Below are 24,290 nucleotides of genomic sequence, written 5' to 3' on the forward strand. Positions count from 1 at the left end.
GGGCTATATTCTGGTGAAACTGGGAGCAAGCACAAACACAATCCCAGACTGTAGGGGTCATGATCAGGAAGGAAGGCCCGAGGCGCTCCATCCCACCGGGCTGCACCAAGCCAAGAGATTCAACTGTGTAAACCAGGAAATCAGAGAGATAGAAGGAAATCCAGCAGGTAGATCCTGTGATTTGCTTTCTTCTGTCTGTCTGTCCACTTTTTAAGCATAAAACCTCATGCTGGCGCAGGATGACCACAGGTATGTCACGGTGGTCTAGCTATTCTTGTCTCTAACTGTCTCTCTCGTCTCAGTCTCCCACTGCCTGTCCAAAATAATCCCAATCAATACTGTTTAACTCTGTTGCAGAGTGTATTTTTAAAAAGCCCTGCGCACACGCAATTCTATTATACATAAACAACCTCGGCATACTGAAAAGTTATTACAGAGGGCATCACAATATAAGCCCCGCCGACACATTTTACAACCTAAATTTATGAGTTGTAACCTCTTATACGGGAGAGGAAGGACTCGGAAGGGGTGGGAGGCTTAACAAGACGCCACTTGGCTCTTGTACTCAAGTGGACTCACAGTGTTTGTACGCTCACCTCTATATTTTTTTATTGCATCTCTCCAGAATCGAGAGTACACCTGCCAATTTGGAGCTAATAAGCAAATGGTAAATCTCAGGGATTTTAGATATCGGGTTGCTGAAAAGCTGTGACAGGCTGTTAAGGGTGATTTCAGACGCGGTGGCCCTTGGCACCTGGCTCTATGTTGTTTATTCTCAACCGGCTTGTGCAGCGGTAAAGCCACAGAGGGTGGCATTGGATGGCCAGCTGTCACCCAAAGATGTGTTGCCTTGCCACTGGAGCTAACCAAAACGGAGCATGCCAAACCAATGCCACACGTCTTTTTTTATTAATCTGTGACATTTGTATCTTTTGCATAGTAACTTGACATTGATGAGTTAAACTGTTTTTGTCTTTTCATCTCTTTGAGTTGGAAACTAACAGCTTGTCAGTCACCGTAAAGCCAATCAGCACCCGGCAGAGCAGTGAAGAAAACCCACGCACAGCGTGGTGCTCTCAGCCGGTAAGCTGACTCTGCAGCATAACAATGTTGAAAGGCGGAAAACGGGAAGGTCATACTTATAACTCCTCGAGGTGAGGTCTGATTTTGCAGCTTGTCAGTGTATGCGTTGTAACTCCAAAAAATCTCTGGTCTTCAGGCTCCTCGGGTACTTTGCTCCATATTCTTTAGACGGCGGGGAAGATAGCGGATCTCGCTTTAGGACAGTCTGGTACCGTCTGCCTCGCAGGGACTTAAAAGGTCAGGGTAATGGCTCCAGTAACGGATGATTCACGCAGGGGCCTGATAAAATAAAAATCTTCAAAGCAATCCTGAAATGAAAAGGCAACCACTGCGGGAAGGCTGAATTAGGGTGGTACTGTCAATATGTCTGGCGGCAAAAAGAATCCCTTCGGCAACATTATGGATATCTTTTGAGTGATATGCAGACAAAGGTGATTCTGATAAGAAAAGGTGATTCTAATAATCCCACAAAAGAGGAAAAAGTGTGTGAGTGTAAGATGTCAAAAATATATCAACACACTCCTTTTAGCTTGGATGTGAAAGGTTGGGGTTAAAGAACATTTGTAGCTCCTCAGCTGAAACTATCCAAATCTAAACCCCTTGTTAATGTTACTTACTGAGCTTCACCTCGCATCCCAGCTAGAGGAGCTGGTCTAAAAGCCTAAGCTGCAAGTAAAAAAAAAAAATAATGTGTTTTTTATTAGGTTCCACCGGCTTTACTCAAATGAAAGCAGCAATATCGAGCCGCACACTAAATTTGCAGATGTCAATCACTTGCACAAGCAGTGGACACAGCCATCAGTCATCCTAGCACTGTTTTGATAGAAGACAAGGTCATTTATTTCTTATGCATGTGATGTGTCATATTTTTTAGTTGAGAGCCTAAATTATATATTATTTTATTAAATCATTTATAACAATGGAAGTGTCTTACCTTTTTTCTCTCAAAAATCCAATACTAATAAATATAATAAAGAAGACGCTCGTGCCCCCAAATCACTTGCCTCTTCAATATTAATGTTACCGCTGTAGGCAACGTGATCAAAACATACCCCCAGACTCTTTGAGTCAAAGCATCAAAGAGTGTGGTTAGGACTAAGCAATAGTATCATCAGATTATACTCAAAGGCGGGCTGTAACACCCGATTTGACTGTTATCAGGCCATTAAATAGGCGTTATCAGTCGCTATAAGCACCATAGATGTGGGTCATTAGGGGCCTACTACGCCTACTATGTTGTAAAAGTGAAAGTGAAACTTAAAAGAAACAAGTTCTAACACATAAAATTGAATGAAAGTCACACATTATGTCACTGTGTTACTTATGGATGGAATTATAGTGAAATTAAATTATTCCCCTTTTTGCTGGACACCCCCTGGAATTCCCTCAAGGACCCCTGGGGGTCTCTTTGAAAACCACTTCCCTGAGACACAAGGGGTTTTGAAGGTGGATGGTGGGCGTGCAAAGCGCAGGACTTTGACCCCGGTCCTGGGTTTACATCCTGATCTGTGGTTAGATTTAGGCCCCAAAAGCCCTTTGATTAAGGTTAGGGAAAGATTGTGGTTTTCGTTTAAATGTTAATTTACTGTGGACTTTGTCTGTATTAAACCAAGACCATGATCGACAGTTCCTTTAAAACATATTCTCAGTTGCAAATTAGTTGTATTTAAACATAATTTCTGGGAGACAGGGTCGGAAGAAAATTACTAAATTAAAGTAGTGCGTGTATAGAAGGGGGGAATAAAATGTAATTTGGAAATAGAACCTGCTTCAGCTCTAAGAGTCCAGTCGGCCCAACTTCATCACGGCAGCGGCGCCGGGATGAGTTTTGAAGGTGTGGGAGGGGGGAGAGTGGGGAAACTTTGGGTGACGTAATACAGTGTCTCCCACTGTTTTTTGAGAGACGGTGGTGTGGTGCTCCCACAGAAGAACATTTTGAACATTTTAAAGTTAAATATATCAATCTGGAGGACTATGTGAGCAAAATTACGAGGCTAGATCTGTGAAGAACTCGGTGCTCTAGTTAACAGTTCAATCATAAAGGTTGTATAGTTATGAATGCTGATGTCAAAAAGTCACACGGCATAATCACGGTAAATGAGATGGGGTGCTGACAACGCCAAAAACCCCTCTCACTGGGGACAGTCCGCCCCGGTTGACAGTCACGCCGGGATCCCGTCCCTCCCCACAGGGAGAGAGGGTGCACTGCACAGCGAGAACTCAATGGCCCCGGGGCAGCGGTGAAGTCCGGGCGAGGGGGTGCTGCTGTAAAACTCACGGTCAGGTCTTTCCATCAGTCGCAACGCACCAGACGATGTACGCCCGGTGACTTGAAGCTTAAATCAAGGCTTCAGTTCAGGTTGCGGTGACGTGAGATGCAGCTGAGACGGAGTAGTACAGACAGCTGCTGCAGAGATTAAAATGAGAGCACATCTGTATAATGTAAAACACTTCTGACACTCTCCAGTTTGCACTTGAACGAGGTGAACGGGAATGATTGAAATGTCTTTCTTTTTTTTTACCGTGTTGCAATACAGGGAAATGTGCGTTGGGATACAGTGATTTGTGACATTAAAAAGAAGTGGGACACTGTTGGCCCCTTAGCCCTTCTAGTTCCGGCGCCCATGCTGTGAACGTTTTATTAAACCAAGACCGTGATCGATATTTCCTTTAAAATATATTCCCAGTTGCAAATTAGTTGTATATAAACACAATTTCTGGGAGACAGGGTCAGCAGAAAATGGCCGGTCGTATAGAAAGGGAAAAAAATACAATTAAGAAACTGAACCTTCTTCAGATCAAGCCCGGTCGGCCCGACTTCATCACGATGACCTTTAAAGCAATGAGAACCAAAGGATCACTTCACCAGCTGCTCCTGAAGCTCGCCTCAGCCAGCCAGGAGAGGCACGGCGGTCTGTGATGGGGGGGATGAACCCCCCCATCGCACGGCTGTTTGCTCTGCGTCCCCTTCCATGTGTCAACACTAGCAGAATTCTCAACCTCTGCCACACTTCTCTGAATAAACTATTAAATATTGTTCCCCATCATTAACTGAGCGAAATTACCGCACTCGGCTCCGAACCGTGTTCCCTGGGAAGACGGCTTAAGTACAACAGACAGCCTCTCCACGCAGGCAGCATCACGCCTCGCTTTTTTTTCTGTCAGGGAAACTGGTGGGCACATCCACACACTTGTCTGTCTGCTACAGCCCAAGTTCCACTTCAGTGTGTGCACCCCATTAAGCAGCTACTCTTCTTCTCGTGTGCACACGGCCAGAATTCATGTGAAAGAAGTCGTGGCAGGGATTTCAACCAACTGACTTCAATAAGGAAAAAAAGCTCAGGCAGGCATCGTGTCAAGTTTCTGAGCAGTGAGATGGTTCACAGAGCGGGATCAAAAACAGCTACAGCCTGTCGATATTGATTTGAATCAGATCTAGGAATATCAAGAGTGCAAGTATAGTTAAGCTGTGCATATTGATGATAGGATTAGGAGAATTTCATGAGGCATTTTATCACAAATCAAGATTATTAAAAAAGTATATGTATAAGTTGACTGTGTTCACTGGAGTAAGATATCTATCGGGTGGATCGCTGACCATTTTCTAATTCTAAATGAAAATAAATTAATTCACAATTTTTTTTTCTGCATTTTTAATTAGGGCTGTCAAAGTTAACATGAAAATAACACAAATTAATTTTAATGCCGCTAATTTCTTTAACGCATTAATGCAAGTTGCGATTTTTTAAGTTGCAGCGGGCTCAGTGAAGATATGTCTATGTAGAGCGAGCACAAGCCCGACGCTGACTTTCGTTAACTTCACGGCCACAGGTGTCGTTGTTAACAAGCATTTCTGATTCTTACAATCAGTCCCTTTAACTGGCCTCCTGTCATTTTGCAAAAGCGGCTGCCGGACAAAGCAAGTTAGGTGTCCTTGATGTAGAGTAAGATGTGTTCAATTAATTGTGTGACAAATTTATACAGATAAAGTTCTGATTGATATAAATCAGAAGTTGATGTGTATTTAGTTTGGTTAAAACAGGTGAAAACACGATTTAGTGGGGATCAGCATGTTATTGGATACGAACAACAAAATGTTTTGGAAGCAAGGGATATCAAATCTGGGTGAAAATCGGTTCATGTGGGGATTTTTCAGTGAAATTCATTAAAAATGAATTCAATGAGGATTTTACATTATGTAGTAAGCATACTTGCCAACCTTGAGACCTTAGAAATAGGGAGGATTTCTAAATCAAAGTCTAGAGATTCAGAGACTTTGTTTCCTGCATTTTGATGACTTTAAAAGAATGAAAATAACAAAATAATAAGTACCCAGCAACAGCCTTTTCATGTTAATCTTTTAATTTTTACTTTTAATTCTCAGGAAAGAAAACTGAATAATTCGCCCCTCTGGTGAGGACATTTTTTGCTCCTGCTTGAGTATTTATTTCTCTTCATACTCTCCATTTCTCTCTCCTTCTCTCACTCACTGAAGGTTCTTTCAGACACAAAGCGATAACGACACCTGAAGCCTGCTATTTCCAATGGTTTGCGCCGCGCCATGACGGCTTTTCGCTGCGTCCAGCAACGCCCAACTTTGGGTGCTGCACGCTGTGATGTGCGGCGAGTGGAGCTCAAACGGTCAAACGACATTAGGTGTGGCTGTATTGTTGTCTGGGTGGAAACAGCAGAGCTTATAGACGCTGTACAGAGCCAGAGACAGGTTGAGATAACGAAAAGGAAAAATGTGTGAAAATGTGCAATAAATCGGGAGAAATACGGGAGAATTGTGAACGTGGACGAAACCAGGAAAATCAGGAAGGTTGGCAAGTATGGTAGTAAGTAATGTAACTGTCAGAGCTTGAAAAACATGTTAAAGATATTAGAAAAAGGACTGTAGGTAAGCCAGGGGAACCCTGTATCACGTAGTTCTCTTTTTTGGATAGAAACACTACTGGTTGGTGTCACCTTTGTATTCGTTTTGAAGGTCTTTTTTTTAGTTTTTTTTGGTTTTGTTTTATGATATAGCAATTAGTTAGGCCTGGTTTTGTTTTCTTAATTTCTGTTTATCTGGCACAACCACCTTGTCCAATCCTCCCTCACCTTTTTGGTGAACCTTTGTGATTATTTCAAGTATTGTGTCCACTTCGACTTTGACTCCATCTTCTTTTGATTGTCGTTTCTTTACCTGTATTTATACAAAATTGGACGTAAGGATAGATGAGAGAATTTGGTCAGATGGATGGACTGTCATTCGTGCGATCTCTCTTTGTATTTCGTTTCTGTCTCTTTCGGTTTGTTCACACACCAAACACATAGAAAACTAGAGTCCCACAGTGCCCTGCCTTGGCAGTAGATCAGCTATGGCCTGTTGTTGAGAAGCCCTGGGGCTTCAGACCCACAGCTGTAATCACTGTGTTTTGTCTGCAGCGAAGATTGAGGACTGCTGAAAGTGGAGCTGAGCACAGAGTGAATTCGAGCACCATGGAATACACACACACACCCACACACACACAGACACCAACACACGCGCACGCACAATCAAGACAGCAGCGCAGTACTTTCATGTGCTACTTCAAAGCATCAATTAAACAGGAGAAAAGCTAGATAATAACCATAAGGTTATCCTCATCGTAATGAGCCAAAGTATTCGTTGTGACACATCAAAAAACTTCCACAGCTCCTAGCCAGCACATGGAAATACATTAACACCACAGCGGGGAATTGCATGCACAGAGGCACATGCAAATAAGGGAGTACAGTTTTTTTTTTATAAAGACAAATCTTGATATTTGACAAAACCACAATGAGTTGTGACTTCAAAGTTTTTTTTCTGGATAGGTGGCTACACTGGAACAGTGACGGTTACATTATGTAACCGCAGTTTTACAAACGCAGGCATCACCTTCTGAAGGGGGCTCTATATACTGGAGGCATTTCTCAGAATATTCTTATCCATGTTTGCAGAGCAGTTCTTGTATGCCAAAAAATGGTTGGTGCATGTACGAAACATCAACATACAATAGTTTTAATATCAAACATATCAAGTAGGGCTGTTAATGGATTCAAATATTTAATTCATTGCATGATTGTCCATAGTTTATCATGATTAATTGCAGATTAATTACACATTTTTATCTGTTCAGAATGTACCTTAAAGGGAGATTTTTCAAGTATTTAATACTCTTATCAACATGGGAGTGGGCATTATGCTGCTTTATGCAAATTTATGTATTATTGGAAATCAATTAACAACACAAAACAATGACAAATATTGTCCAGAAACCCTCACAGGTACTGCATTTAGCATAAAACAAATATGCTCGTATCATAACATGGCAAACTGCAGCCCAACAGGCAACAACAGCTGTCAGTGTGTCAGTGTGCTGACTATGACTTGCCCCAAACTGCATGTGATTATCATAAAGTGGGCATGTCTGTAAAGGGGAGACTCGTGGGTACCCATAGAACCCATTTTCATTCACATATCTTGAGGTCAGAGGTCAAGGGACCCCTTTGAAAATGGCAATGTCAGTTTTTCCTCACCAAAATTTCAGTGCAAGTTTGGAGCGTTATTTTTTGGTAATAAGCTAGTATGACATGTTTGGTACCAATGGATTCCTTAGGTTTTTCTAGATACCAGTACCTTCGCTCTAGCTTTAAAACTGAACCCGCTACAAGCTAAAAATCGTAAGTTGCGTTAACGTGTTAAAGGAATTAGTGGCTATTATCGCGTTAACATTGGTACCCCTAATATCAAGACATATTGAGGTTCATTTATTGTCATTCTACAACACGGGGTTGCACAATGAAACGCAAGGTATTGTCCCTTTATGCTGCATTTAACACAAATAACATATGCCATTTATAAAAATGTTCCATTGTCAAACTTCTTACAAACTCTAGGCTTGACAGAATGACACAAACAAATAGCCTTTTAACAGCCACGACACTCTGCTGTGTACAGTACATTGAGGAGGAAGAACTCTGTCCACTTTGGGGCCACAAATGGCCAATGCTCTGCACCAAGCTTAATGTGCGGGGGAGAGCAACACAACAGCAAAGCCCTCATACTGGTCTATTCTTAAAGCTGACCATGGCTTGAGGAGAGAGGAACGTACTGTACATCTCTAAACAATCAACACAAACTGCCACTCCCAGCACCTATGATGGCATGTAGAAGTTGATAGGGACAATAAGGCCACAGTCACAGGTCAAATCAAAGCACTGATAACGAACTACAAAACAAAAACTCTGACCAAACTTCAGAAGGGAAGGGAGACAACCAACAGCATATCTCAACATGTCAATCCCAAATCATTAGAGCCAGTGTTCACAGACCTGGAAAAAAGGCATATCCAGAGGGGCTGTTGAGTACAAAAAAGAAAGGGCTTCTGTGTGCATCCCATTGTAACAGAATACTCCGCACAGAACAAAAGATGAAAGCCAACCACTCTCCCCAACTTCACATAGCATGAGACAATTGCTGACTCGAGCACTTTGATAGCAGAATGCAACAACTTCTCTCAGGCAAGAAAGGGATCATTGATTGGGCAGAGTGACTCCACAAATCATTTCATGTGCCTCACATCCGGATTTAAAGCTTGATATTATCCCCCGTGCTAAATGCAAATCTGGGTGGGGCACATTTATCAAGGAGGATTTAGAAATGCCTGAAAGCTTAAGTGCGTAGAAATGGAGCAAATGTGATTAACAAAGTTATAAAACAGTCACTATATCCTGACAGTAGTGCATGAGACAGGTAATCTGAAAAAAAAATCATGCGCCACCGGTGTCCTCCGGTGTCCTCCGGTGCTCCTAACGGCATCTGCAACATTTCCCCGACCGGAGGGAAACAACCAATCAGAGCCGAGCTGAAGCCTTGTCGTCTCTGAGCAGCTGTCAATCACTCGTTAACTCCGATCAAACGGTCAAACTAGGCAGCGCTGATCGAATATGAACCAATATTCTGTTACTGTAATGCCTATTTCTCGCATTCAATTTTTTCAGAAACATCTTATAGTGTACTGTTTGGCTGTAAAATGAGAAAATGTGTGACCCAGCTGGAGAAAACTCATTTTACAGCTGAACAGTACACTACAAGATGTTTCTGAAAACATTTCATGCAAGAAATAGGCATTACAGAACAGAATATTGATTCAGATTTGATCAGCGCTGCCTAGTTTGACCGGAGTTTGCGAGTGATTGACAGCTGCCTCCGCTGAATGAACAGCCAATTGGAACACTCTCTCAATGAAATTACCTGTGATTGGCCAAAGTCTCCTGTCACAGGCTAGATTTTTCTAAAGCCTGAAAACAGAGGCAAAAGGAGGTACAGCAGTCTAGTTATATCGCAGAACACTTGAATTACAATATGCTAAAAGGTTATTATGGAATTTTTGCCCCAATGATGCCAAAAATATACTGCCTACCCTCGCTTTAAAGGTCCCATATTGTAAAAAGTGACATTTTCATGGCTTTTATATTACAAAGTAGGTTTAAGTTCTATATAAATACTGTGAAAGTATCGAAACTCTTAATCCACAGCGAAATACACTTAGCCCGTAGCCCGTATTCAGAAACTGAGCTTTAGAAACAAGCCGTTGGGATTTGTGTCCATTTATGATGTGGCAGAGGGTAAATACAGGTATATTCAGACAGTATGAGGAAAATAAAGTTTTTTTTAAACATTAAAGCATGTAAACATGTTCTAGTAGAAACCCAAAATACAAGTATGAACCTGAAAATGAGCATGATATGTCCCCTTTAAAAGCTGACACAACTGCAATAGCCTCTTTGAAAGCCTTCTGTTTCTGGATAACATGCTAAAAATCTCGTAACAACACAGACACATGGATGACTTGGCGTGAATTGAGTACAAGTGAGACATACGTTTTGTCTGTCAGGGCAAGTGGAAGTGGCTACTTTCACACACTACTGATGTAGGTCAGATTGGGAGGAATAAAAAAAATACAGATGCAGTTTGGAGAACTGGACGTGTTTACACCTTTTCAACATCTGGCCGGAATGCATGCCATGCTGATAACCACCTCCAAAGGTGGTCCGAGCAATCAAAATTGCAATTTTGTCTCCAAATCCTTCTTGGCAGCACTTGGCTTGACTTTTTTTTAATTACCCTATCTGCCCAAGACACATGTAGGGGCTAAATGTAAGTGGGTAACTCACAGCTTGGTCAGGGATCAATCTGGGATTGCAAGGCCAGATACAATTAATCTCTTAATAATAACCCAAAGATTGCTATCAATGTGCACAATTCTGTATCTGGTAAATTATGCATGTTCATAGCAATTCTGAGTCTGGCTATATTCCTGATCTGTGAAATATCCTCCAAAATAAGATCCTGAGAGAGGTTGCCAAGATGGGGGGGAAATTGGAAAGGGAAAGTAATGACTGTAACTAGACAATCTGTGCATGAGCCAATATCTTTCTGAGAGTCCAGGTATAAGTTGGTACTTATGAGAAACTAGGGCAATGCATGCTGACGGGGAGGTATAAGGAATGTTGCCACAAAGCATAAAAATCTCAATATGCAGGCCTGTGGACACCTGGAGGAGGGTAGACGAACATCTGCGGGGTTTAGCTGAGCAGACACAAATGCTACTGTAGTTTTCCAGCTGAGTAGATATTCAGCCTTTAATGTAAATGTGAATCTATTGAACTAGGTACTTTTGGTTGGTAAACCATAGGCGGATTTACTTGACAACCAGTGTGATGTGTTTCTCTTATTTGCTCTCGTTCCCACTCCTACGCAGATCTGGGGTAAATCTCCAATCCCAGACAGCCCTCAAGCCCAATGATTGGCCATTAGGGGCATGCTTTTCTCCCACATATCTCATGCCTCAAGGAGAAAAAAAAAAAAAAAGTGCATTTTCTGGAAATGATTGTGTGCTGCTGGATGTAGACACCCCACGCATCGTATCCTTACAGTACCTATTCCTCCCAGTCAGACGTCTTGGGACAATAGCTCTCCTCTTGTGCAGACTCGCCCACTGCCTTTGTTCTCAATAGTGAATTTCTGGGACACACATGTCCTCTGCTTTGACATAGAGCCCAGGTTCCATTTTTCCAAAAGGTATCTTAAAGATAATAATGATCCCTATCCCCATGGATATAAAAATGGGACCTCTCAGCCTTAAGATGCTTTTAGGGAAAGAGGGTTTTTGGTCTGTCATGATTGAGAGGTGCGTGCCTTAAGGCTGGCTCACACTAAACGATTTTTCAAACCTTAACAGATGTTTAAAACGACATGTTACGTCCCTACAGGTGTGGTGAGCAATGATTTGGCCAAAACAGCACACCATGGACTAACAGATTCCATTCATGAACAACAAGAGTCCCGACTCTCAAAACCGGAAATTAGGGATGCACCTTACATTTGGGTACTCGCCGATACCGGATACCCATACGAGTACTTCTCTGTGCCAAAAGACGCTCGTTAACAGCCAGCTGGAGGGTGTGAGCGACACACGGCAGGGTGGGGAGTCCCACATACGAGGCGGTGCGCTGCAACCTGCTCTGGGTCGGCTTGGAAAGGCTCGGGGCGAAGGTGGCTCGCGGCCGCAGCTTTACAGCGCTTCTCGCCCTGACCTCGCCGCACCGTGGACAAAGGGCTCGCTGCGCCCTCTCTCCCCGCCGGGGAGGGACTGGGCCCCCTGCTCCCGGTTCGACTGAAGACCGGGGCGGACTGTCCTCAGTGCGCCCCAACCGCGTCGTGCTGCGGCCCACGTAAAAGGCGCCAGGGGTCTGCGGCGATGTCGGCAACCCACCCGACCTGTCTTGAAACACTGCCTGAGGAGTCAAGGTGAGGGTGAGTGAGGGCCAGCACGCGCCGGCTGAAGTGGGAACCCGGCCCAGCGGAGTCGGGCGCACCACCGGCCCGCCTCGCCAGCACCGTTGGGGAGGTGGAGCGTGTGCAATAGGACCTGAAAGATGGTGATATGTTAACGTCACGCAGCCGTAAAGTGGTATCAGTGCCGTTGTATCAGAGCCATTTTGCAAGTATGAGTACGAGTACATGAGCACAGTAACGGACCCCATACCTGATACTGGTATCGGTATCGGTGCATCCCTACCGGAAATCTCACAAAATCTCTTGCGATCAAACGTGACATGAGTGTAAACAAACATGGCAGACAAGGGGCAGGAATAATTAGCATTGTTAGTTTTTGCACAGCTTTGTATCGAAATTTCACTAAGAAAAAATAAATAAATATATGGATGAAGTTATGGAGACACGTTAAATCGCTGTGTTGTTGCCACAAATCAACAAGTTGGTCCTCCATTTCTGAGTTCCACCTCACTACTACTTTATGCTTTGTGTTTGCATTTTCCATGTTGTCCTCCCTTCTTCAGCTCGGATCCAAATTGGTTATGGTTCTTTCCCATGTGACTGCATCATCGGCTGTCCTCGGCATTACTGTATTCAACCCCCTTCAAACAGGGCGTGGTTGTAAAGATGAGGAGATTTATCTGCTCATTACTTTACAATGTTATTTAAAATAATTAATTTAACATTGAGCATTTCCAAGTAAGTAAGATTAGTCACATACAAGTGGTCAAAGCATGTGTATTTGAAATATACTGTATTTGAAAATGGGTGAGACCTTTTGGTCTTCATTGTGACCACCTGTATTTATTCCAGTAGCTCAACCTATAAGCACTTAGATAGATAGACCTGGATGGCATGGATACATGTAATATAAAGCTAGAATATGGCCCCACAGCTCATTTCACCAAAGTTCTGCAAGATAAAATGTCAGAGGAACGTAGCCATTGCCCAGCATAAAAAAAAAAGTCTAAATATGAAAAAAAAAAAAACACAATCCACTTTCCTCTTGGCCTTTGCCTGATGCGCTTCTCGAAGGAATTTGGCGACACATTCATTTCATGTCTCCGGCACTACTAACCTTCTGAGTCCGGCCAATTAACATTCCCCTTTAACCTCACTCCCAACTAATAGAGTTTCCTCCTCAGTTTAAGTGTTTGTCCCATTATCGTGTTTGTAGTATTGGCCTACGCGTTTGCACTTGAGGACACATTTTCACCCCTAATTATAGGCCCCGCAAAGAGAACTATTTTACCATTGACCCCAGAGAGAGGACATCTCTCAGCCGTGTCCTTCAGAGAGTTGCGAGGAGCTTGACCTGCGTGTTTTTTTTTTTTCTTCATTTTAGAGGCATCATCTGCTCAGACTGTTGACACAAGATGCCTTTTAATATTACAGCGTTGAATCTTCCAACAGCAAATAAGACCAGCACATGATGAAGTGTTCTAGATAACCAAAAGATATAAACTCTCTCCACCACCGGCTATGTGACTGGAAAGATTAATAATCCCCCACATAAGTAAGCATGCATAATGTGCAAAGTTGCTTAGTGTTGTATTTTGCATCTACTGTAGATTACAGTGATCAAGAGGGTACTAAGTTATTCTGTCAAGAGTAGGTGAACTCATCATAGTTAATGTCTCATTTTCAGCGTTAATGTGTCACATGGTCGTAACGATATGACCAATGACACAGACTGCATGTCTGATTAAAACGATTGGGAATGTTGCTGGTAATGAGCTGAATTTATTGCTTGTGACAGAGGCTGGTGTTGCCAATGTGTCACATCTCGAAAATTGTTGCTAGAGTGAAACTGTGCTCCAAATTGTTCTTTAATGACACAGAAAGCCAACTGAGTAAGCTCGAAGCAATTATAATAAAACATGTAAACAAAGGTCAGAAGTGTATAGAGAGGCAAACATTTTTTATGAATCTGCAATGACAAAGATTAATCTTTCTATTCTAAATAAATCTAATTATTCCCCTTGAAGATATTTTGGCGATTCTTCAACTGTTTGTTTTTTTATGAATTCACATAGGCAGATAAATGCAAGCCTAAACAGAAGGTTAGATACAGGGGTATGTTTACCCCTGATGAATATGTAACTGTAAGTTCACTTACACTCAATATTGAATCTGACTCTGATTAACATCACTTTTTACGGTTATTCACCATGTACAACACGCTATTAAGGGTGTAAGAAAACATAAACAAATATAGAGTATCGCAATATTATGTTTTGTGACACTGTATTGATTCTCAAAAAAACTATGCATTTTTAATTAATAGTTCACATGAAAAACAATTATCACTTATTTAATTTGCAAAGAGATACACCCTCTCAGTGTGTGCGCCCTCTCATAGTGCTATGATGTTGGATGTTAAAGGGACTGTGATGAATACAAAAACATTTTTATTCACATTTTATGCATATTGTGGTGTGTTCTTTATACTATGACAGTTTTCCTAAAATTAGATTAAAACAATCGCAATATATCGCAATATATTGAATCGTAACCCTGTATCGCGATATGTATCATATCGCCAGATTCTTGCCAATATACAGCCCTGCACGCTTCATATATCTGTGTGTCTACATCATGATGTAAAAGAAGAAGAAAAAAAAAAAGACATATTAATAATGTTTCACAGATATTAAAATGGGATATGAAATGTTAAGTTGCAGTTACTTGAAGGAAATTAATTAATTGTGAAATTGAACTGTGACATTGTCCTCAAAGCAGTTTGGCAATTATCCAGGGCGGCATAGTGGCTCAGTGGTTAACACAGTCATCTAGAGGTCATATACATTCACATAATTGAGTAGAGCTTTTTTTTTAATTTTGATGTATTTGCATGCCTTATTACTAGTGGTGTGGTACAATATATGGATTATTTGCTGATATCACAAAGTCTGCCACGATACGATTTCGATTTGATTCAATCCTGTGCCCATTTAACACAATCAGTTACATTTATATCAACTCACAAAAAAGCAACTAAAATATGATCTTACAATTTTATTAGTAAACGCTTCCAGACATTTAAATGAAAAAAAATATTCTTTTTAACAGAAAGAATAAATATAAAGTTAATATAAATATAAATTTCAAATTAAAAGCGTATCTTAAAGATGATGATACGTATCGATATTTTCATTGTACATCGATGATATTGGATCACTGAATCCAATCGATCCAGATCGATGTATCGTTACACCCCTAGTTTACATGCCTTTTCTCCCTCATTACAAACTTATGTGGGTTTAGCGAAATGAACATCTAAATTGCCCATAGATGTGTATAGTCTGTCATACTGAAATTAATTTAAAAAAAATCAATCGCCACCTGTGTCGTCTAATGCATTAACAATCTGCAATGCTATTCTTTGGATAATATTTGGCAGTTATGTAAAGCATATGTAATTTGGTATTCCACTTTTCTTTTTTTATAAAAAGCAACTCGCAAAGTGATTTTCTGTGACACCCTAATAGGCTGCTAAGGTGTTGGAAAGTGTAATGCACATATATTTACACATCTCATGAGGCAGAGTGGAAACAGATCAAACATGTGCTTATTTCACTTGCTATACCGATGGCTGTGAATGTATGCATCTATTAAAATGGCAAATCTCTCTGCCTAAGACCATGCGATGAGTAGAAGCACAAAAAGTCAGCGAATATTGTACAGTATGCATAATCAAAAATAAAGAGTTACAGTATAAATTATCTTGTTTGCAAGGTCTGTATAACATTGCGCCAACAAAAAGTTTTTGAATGACTTGTTTGTCCTACCTCTGGTGTGGCTGGGGACCCTCCGGCGGCCCGTGGACGAGCTGTGCATGACGTGCTGGTAGTGAGACATGTCTGTCGGCGTGTTGGGAACACGGAAACTGTCCTGGAACCTCTGCATTAAATCCTCTACTGACTCCGTGTTTGGGTCAATGGCTACGGAAAAAAAAAAAAGAGATCCAAAGTGAATATGGCAGGCATGTCATAAGGGTTTAAAATGAAAAATCATTTTGCAAAATAGTGACAGACACACAAGAAGAAATACACATATGGATGCATGAAGGCAAACACCCCAAAATAGCTTTATTTCATTTTTAAAAAGATCAGAGATTAGAGTATGATATGCATGAGGCTGTCCCATTTAGACACTGTAAAAGAGCAGCCTGGTTATTTCTTCTATTCTATTTTTTCTGCCCTTTAATTGATTCCATCAGTTCAGTATTGCCTCATCTCTACAGGGATCCTGCCAACACTTCCCCCTGATGGCTCAGTCCTGATGAATGACTCCGAAACAAACTAGCTGTGTGGGGGAAGACGGGGTCGCTTTCTTACAGTAGAAAAATTGCAAAAGGAAAAGACAGGAAATTGGCAGACCTGTGACCCTGTCTAGATATGGTCTGGCTAATTAATTTATGCCACCAAAGAGACTAATTATGAGTAGAGAATGTTCTCCCCTTTCTGTGTCTCACACACACACACACACACAGACAGATCGAAGTGTGTGGATACTGGATATTTAACTACATATCTATAGCCTCTCTTAATAGGAACTGCCTTGTTTAATATGATAGTGAGGTGTTAACTCAATTTAAGAGAGTCAACAGTAAGGTGTACTAATTTACTACAATTTCTGTATTGTACTGTACTGTATGTGGGCTACTGACAGTGTAATGCTACTGGCAGTGTAATGCTACTGACAGTGTAATGTTAGACAACTGGGGCAAAAAACAAACAACCTCTCAAAAAACTGCAGAAAAACAGCTCTGTGCCCAAACTTAGTATAGCCATCTCCAAAAAGATAGGGCCCATTCATCACCCAAACCACCACTAGCCCCACCTATCATCAACATCTTTTGATCTGTCAGTCTGGCTCTGAGGTGTACTCTTTCCATGAATAATGGTGATGTGTTGCTCCCCAGTGGGATGCTCATCGTGCATGCCAATGAGCGTGTAGAGAGCAGAGGAAGAGGACGAGGGTGAAAGTGAAGAGGCGGGGAGTTATTCACGTCGTTTTTGATATTATAAATGGAAAAGCTAACGATAACGGAGGCGTCGCAAGCGCGCTTCGGAAAACAAATATTATCCTTGCGATGATGCGTAGTTGTTCCGATTCATTTGCGGTGAGCTCACTCTGCAATGGGTTTGATGTTTTGTCAAATAGGGAATTGCTCTCGGCACGTCTGAGGTACAGTAATAGGCCCCCCGGTAACCAGGTGCAAGGGATCATGCAAAGTGACCATGACCTCATTTCTCGGACAGATGTTGGCTTAATATGCCCTCCGGTCAAAGATATTTTCAAGATTAACAAAAGAAAGTTGTTTGGTCATTGAATATCCTCCCCAACAAAAGGAGCAAATCCTGATCTCTTTTCTTTAAACCATAAGACGTGTGTCCTGGATTTAAAAATAAAACCATCTAGCTCACCCTCCCCTTCCCCCCCTTGTGCTGTCCTGTAACATATCCATGTCTCCTTATGTGTCTCCGATATGTTTTCGCCGTGCTGTTTGGGTGAGAAGTTAGTCATCCATTTATCCTTGAATGTTGGGAAAACAACAGCAGAGCTATGACACTATGCAGCACACTTACTGTGAACCTTCAATTAGCAGTGAACGAAACACATGGCAATTGCACATTTTTGTTCATTTTTATGCAGTTTTCTATTTAGATTAGGGCTGTCAAAGCTAAAGGGGGTTAATAAGGTGTTAATGCAAATTTGTTTTTACGCCACTAATTTCCTTAACGCATTAACGCAACTTGCGATTTTTTAGCTTGTAGCAGGCTCAGTTTTAAAGCTGGAGTGAAGATGCTGGTATCATATGAAACTAGAAAAAACTTAAGGAATCCATTGCAATCATGTCATACCAACTTGTCGCTTGTAGCATATGCTCATTTTTGGCGAGGAAAAACCGTCATGGCCATTTTCACAGGGGTCCCTTAAACCTCTGACCTCAAGACATGTGAATAAAAATGATTTCCTCAAGTGTCCTCTTTACAGATATGCCAACTTTATGCTAATCACACACTGACACACTGACAGATGTTGTTGACTGTTGGGCTGCAGTTTGCCATGTTATGATTTGAGCATATTTTTATGCTAAATGCAGTACCTGTGAGGGTTTCTGGACAAGATTTGTCATTGTTTTGTGTTGTTAATTGATTTCCAATAATAAATATATACATACTTTCACCCCTCCCCTGTTGATAGGACTATTAAATACTTAGCAAAAATACAAATCTCCCTTTAAGGTACATTTTGAACAGATACAAAATGTCACATTAATGTGTGATTAACTTGCGATTAATCAGGATTAACGATGGACAATCATGTGATTACATAATTAAATATTTTAATCAACTGACAACCCTATCTTAGATAAAATACTGTATGTACTGTACATGGGTTGTTGACTAGGAGCCCAGCCAACACATATTCATACATGGTTGAAGAAGGAGTCAGGAAGTCGAACATCAAGACTCCTCCACAGCCAGCGGGCTGGATATGTAATTTCTGGAGATATTTCTATTATTTTTTTTGTTTTAATCCCTGTGTTATCACTATACAAATTGATCTAAGGTGCCCTGAAGGCATCCAAAATGCTAAATGGGTGTCAAGCACACTCAAGCAGTTGAACCGATGGTTTATTAAGCAAGCAAGCAAGCATCAACTCTGTGAGAAGCACTACAGTCAATAATGTGATGTGACACAAACAGCAGTAGCAGTAGATGATAATTGCTTTAAGTTTGAGTGTTGAGAGCATGATCGTACATATTTGTTCATAAGAGATGGCTATATGTGAGTACACATAGGTCAGCGATGGGAAAATTTAGGCATACGACTACACCTGCTTATTTTTTAAGCACGATGTTGAAAAGTTTAGACATTAAACATTAATAGTACAAGAGCCATAAAGAATGACAAAAATATTTTGACTGAAAAAAAAAGAAAATCCTTTTGTTCGTATGCTGGCTTTGATGCTGACGCAGCTGTAGCTGTTGCTTCCGGCTATGCTGTTGTAAACTGAAGTGTGTGTGTGTGTGTGTGTACACCAACCCTTGACTGTGAGTGGGAACTGACTTGTGCTGAAGGAATGGTTTTGAACACATGACACAGAGATAAAAACAAGAGTTCCCCTACGCTTTCTGGCACCGGCTTGGTTAGGGTTTCCCACACTCTTCAAACCAAGCCCAAGTCAGATTTTCACACCACTGTGAGACCCGTGTAAGTGTGTAGGAGGGTGTGCAGTGATGCAAACAAGGTAAGTCACTTCTCAGTGGACAATACACACGTCATTGGACATGGACCACAGTATTTCTGACTCTATGTGGCTTGTCGTAAAGCATGAGCCTAATGTAAAAGCTTTGCTGTGGTTCACTGAGAAGACTTACAGTTTACCATAAGATGCACTAAACGGTATCGACCACTGGTTCCCAAATTGGGGGTCCCGACCCAATTTCAATGGGTGTAAAACAACCTTTTTTAAAAAACATTACATACAGTTAGTCTATATCTCAGGATGTCATTCATTTATGTGAAGAAAACTAAATGAAATTGTTATCTTTAAAGGTTAGATAAACATTAAGATATACATTTAAAAAAACAAATCTCACATGATTAAGGGCACAGCGAAGACATGACCACAAATGATATTCACAGAGCCTTCCCCTCTCTATTAAACAGCCTCAAACTGCATTAGAAAAGTAAGCAGTTAACAACACTGCCAAAGAGCTAATAGAAGAATAGCCAAGTGTCAGGGGAGAAGAAAACACAGAATGTGTAAAAAAAAAAGAAGCCTATTAAAGCTGCAGTGGGTAGAGAGTTGGAGCAAATATGATCTAAAAAAAATATATTTTCATAAAACAGTCATTATATCCCGACAAGATTCCACAGACCGGAGGAAAACAACCAATCAGAGCCGAGCTGAAGCCTTGCCGTCTCTGAGCTGGCTGTCAATCACTCGTGAACTCCAATCAAACGGTCAAACTAGGCAGCGCTGATCAAATATGAATCAATATTCTGTTACTGTGATGCCTATTTCTCGCAAAAAATGTTTTCAGAAACATCTTGTAGTGCACTGTTTAGCTGTTAAAATGAGAAGGTTTGTGACCCGGCAGCCATGTTGAGATCAGTTCAGGAAATACCAAGCACCGCCCACCAGCCGGAGCAACATGAATGAACAGTTAATAAGAACGCTCTCTCTCTGAAATGACCTGTGATTGGCCAAAGTCTCCCGTCACGGGCTGGACTTTCTAAAGCCTGAAAACAGAGCCATGAGGAGGAGCAGGAGTCTAGTATTCTCTCAGAACACATGAATTACAATATGCTGAAAGGTTATCACGGACTTTTTGCCCAATGATGACAACAACATTCTGCCTAGTGCAGGTTTAAGCATGAAGGATTGTTAAAAAAATTAAAAAGTGCATCATGTAGACAAATAATTGTATGAAAGGTTCCTAAAAACAATAAGAAAACTCATCTCTATTGCAATAGTTACAGGAAATAATTTGCTCAAAATTCATCCAAATGGCTCGTTTTACACACACTTCCTGCAGTTATTGCGTTGACTATTTGGGTTAATTGTACAGTTTATCAGTTTTTCTGCACTGTTATTATTATGCATTGAATATATAATACGAAAATATCCGTAAAATATGTCACTTAGTTAGGGGTCGTCAGTTTACTCCATAATAGAAAAGGGGTCCCTTAAAGAAAAAGGCTGAGATGACAAAGTAGACAATGGAATGGACAAATTTCCCTTGTGAACAAATGCAAACAATTACAAGTTAAATATGTATAAAGGACTGTCATGCATTACTCTAGTCATGTTGGAGACATTACATTAAGTTTGTCTAACATAACATAGGTTAAGTCCTGGTATTTGAAGCACATTTTGTGAAATTCAAAGAAAATACAGCGTCGGGTTATTCGTACCCAGCTGCACCAGAAAATAATCCAAAGATGTTTTTATCTCAGAAAAATATCCTATTTGTTGGTTTTGGTCCATTGAGTGTGGAGCATTGCATCAGCTATATGGTACACTGTAAGATGGAAAACAGGTCAAAGCTTTTATATTAGGGGTTGGGAAACGTTGTCTCTTATAGAATGTGTCTAGTAGTGGCCAAACGCCTCCTCTCCTCCCCCTCTTCATGTGCATCAATGTAGTGTGAATGTCCTTGGAAAAAAGAAATCACATTTTAAGGCTATAGTGGATTTCTCTCCGTCAGGCACTGCCGAATGGGTCTTAAAGGGGACATATCGTGCTCATTTTCAGGTTCATATTTGTATTTTGGGTTTCTACTAGAACATGTTTAAATACTTGAATGTTTAAAAAAAACTTTATTTTCCTCATGCTGTCTGCTTGAATATACCTGTATTTACCCTCTGTCTGAAACGCTCCGTTTTAGTACATTTCAATGGAATTGCAACAGCTTTGGTCAATGTTTACTTCCTGTCAGCTGATGTCATTCATGTGAATGACATCAGTGTATGTACACTGCAACAGGAAATAAACTGGGACACATTTAGAATGTTTACGTTTAAAACTTTGAAATGGTCGAAATATTGTAGATTTGTGACATCACAAATGGACAGAAATCCTGTCGGCTTGTTTCAAAAGTTCAGTTTCTGAATATGTGCTGTGTGTATTTCCCTTTGGATTAAGTGTTTCGATACTTTCACAGTATTTATGTAGAGCCTAAACCTGATTTACAATATAAAAGCCATGATTTTTTTTACAATATAGGACCTTTAAACAGTGAATGAGGGTATAGGCATATACATGTTCAGCTGACCCCCCACGTCTTTTTGCGTTTTAAGATCCAACAGAACTCCACTTCAGCTGTAGGAAAGCGAATAGACAACATAAGTACTCAAAAATGGTTAAGGGAGCTCCATTCCCTGTGGGCAGGTATTGTAGTGCTACTAAGCTAATTCCGGTACTTTGGGGTTAGCAAACAAACAAGAAGGGGCCAGAGCGGGCGGCACTTAAGCTTTGACCCGCCACGACCGAGGAGAGTGTGTGACAGCATGTTTGAGGTTAACTGCTCGCATCCATATTTCATGGCCTCCTGGAACGCTCTTTATCTCTCTTTCTTTGTTCCATCTCGAGGAACGGAGAGATGCTGGGCCAAGCAGAAGTGCCCGGAGCCACAGTCTCCTTGAAACAAATGTAATTTGTCTCTTTTGCTGATGTTTATGTTTTTATCTTGGCCTTCCTCACTGACACACACACACGCCTTAACAAAACTCAACCATCTTAAAATGCTAAAACGTCATGATGAAAATGCACCATAAACTCCACTTAATCCTGTAAAACGAACATGTTGTTTGGCCAGTATTCAAATAAGGAGCAATCATTTCATTTAATTATCAACAAGATGGTCCTCCATGTTATCAGTAATCCACCACAATACTTGGTCCAAGATATTGTAAGACATGCATTAGTCATGAACACAAGACACAAATATGTGTCGACTTTTTTGCAGTATTTTTCTCCTGTGGTTCGTTCACTATTTCACTGTTATTCCCCATTTCTCACATCTGTCAGAAGCAGCTAGCAGGATATTTTATTCTGACATTTGTTTTTCCCCAGACCCCCCCCAAGTCCACACTGGCTTCTCATTTTGAGTTCAATGTCAGCTAAAGCTCTGGTGCCTTTATTTTCTCCTTTTCATCTCCCTTATCTGCAGTTACTCCCTTATCGTGTGTTAACAGTGTCTCATAAGCAGTGGATGTCAACAGCACGCTGCCTCAGTCAACTTATTCCTGGTGGTCTCACGGCACCCAGTGTGAGAAGATAACCCTACTCAATTTTCTTTTTCCTTTTTTTTTTTTTTTTTGTTGGTGGACTGAAAGCTTGTCCTTGTTTATGCAGGCTTTTGTGAAAGTGTCTATGTATATGCATGTGTTTGTTTTTGTGTATGCAAATGTCCGTGGAGAACATTGCTTTCACAGCTGTGGGAAAGCACAACAGTTTACATAAAGTGGACTCCAATCCCCATTTTTAGACTTTATAGGAGTGTGAAAATGGACCGTGGAACATCTGAATAATAATCAGGACGTGCTGAAGTGTCCACTCCAAACATAATACAACCTGCATCTGTTTTTCTATCTGTTGCAACGCACTCTTACGGACCCAGAGAGGTGTGATAAGCAGCAACAATTTGCTTTCTGAACGACACACACCCATTGTTCTTATTATGGGTCCACTGAGGTGACAGGAGACCAAAACACAAAAAAGATTAGCATTAACAAGCTACTGACAGACTATGAGACTGGCCAACTGCTGTGTAATGGTTTTTATTTTACATAGGAGATTTTGTAGATATGCATATATGCACCACAAACTCAGGGTTGTGTCAAGAAGGGAGCCCGCATACTGCGAAATCTGATCTGAGATCTGCAAAAGCTCTCGGGAGACTACTTGCCCGACGACCTATCCTAACCTTCACCATTCAAGATCAATGCCTAACTTTAACCATTCAAGATCAATGCCTAACTTTAACCATTCAAGATCAATGCCTAACTTTAACCATTCAAGGTCAATGCCTAACCGTAACCATTCGAGGTCACTGCATAACCTCAACTATTCGAGGTCAATGCCTAACCTTAACTATTTGAGGTCAATGCCAAACATCAACTATTTGAGGTCAATGCCTAACCTCAACTATTTGAGGTCAATGCCTGACCTCAACCATTTGAAGTCAATGCCTAACCCCAACTACTCAAGGTCAATGCTGAACCTCAACTATTTGAGGTCAATGCCTGACCTCAACCATTTGAGGTCAATGCCTAACCCCAACCATTTGAGGTCAATGCCTAACCCCAACTATTCAAGGTCAATGCCGAACCTCAACCATTTGAGGTCAATACCTAACCTCAACCATTTGAGGTCAATGCCTAATCTCAATTATTTGAGGTCAATGCCTTATCTCAATTATTTGAGGTCAATGCCTAACTTTAACCATTCAAGGTCAATGCCTAACCTCAACCAGTCGAGGTCAATGCCAAATCTCAACTAGTCGAGGTCAATGCCTAACCTCAACTATTAACCATTCGAGGTTAACCTCAACTTCTCACTTTTTCAGTGCTTGTGGACATACATTTGGGTACCTGCAATGCCTACCAACCAACATAGTGTGAAATAAAACAACTCAGCTTTGTGGGCTGTCTAGATCAGAAAACATGTGATTCAACAAGCCATTCAGATCATTAGAATATACCGCCCACGGCTTGGGAACTACCTTTGCAAAGGTGCACCATATTTTTCTCACAAGCCAATCAGAGCAGACTGGGGGAGGGGGTCTTAAAGAGACAGACACTAAAACGGAGCGTTTCAGACTTTAGAGGGTGA

At 41.1% G+C, this 24,290-nt stretch overlaps 1 protein-coding gene across 2 annotated transcripts in view; it reads right to left on the bottom strand.

Moving 5' to 3' along the window:
• Positions 1 to 24,290, bottom strand: part of LOC119478316 (astrotactin-2-like) — a 624,157-nt gene that overhangs the window by 234,292 nt on the left and 365,575 nt on the right. For both annotated transcript variants that reach the window (XM_037752984.1, XM_037752983.1), the window contains exon 4: positions 15,724 to 15,876. In XM_037752984.1, the coding sequence (XP_037608912.1) occupies positions 15,724 to 15,876 (153 nt within the window). The remainder of the gene's footprint in view (positions 1 to 15,723; positions 15,877 to 24,290) is intronic.

The sequence above is a fragment of the Sebastes umbrosus genome, chromosome 19 (genome assembly GCF_015220745.1).
Source record: "Sebastes umbrosus isolate fSebUmb1 chromosome 19, fSebUmb1.pri, whole genome shotgun sequence".
NCBI lineage: Eukaryota > Metazoa > Chordata > Actinopteri > Perciformes > Sebastidae > Sebastes > Sebastes umbrosus.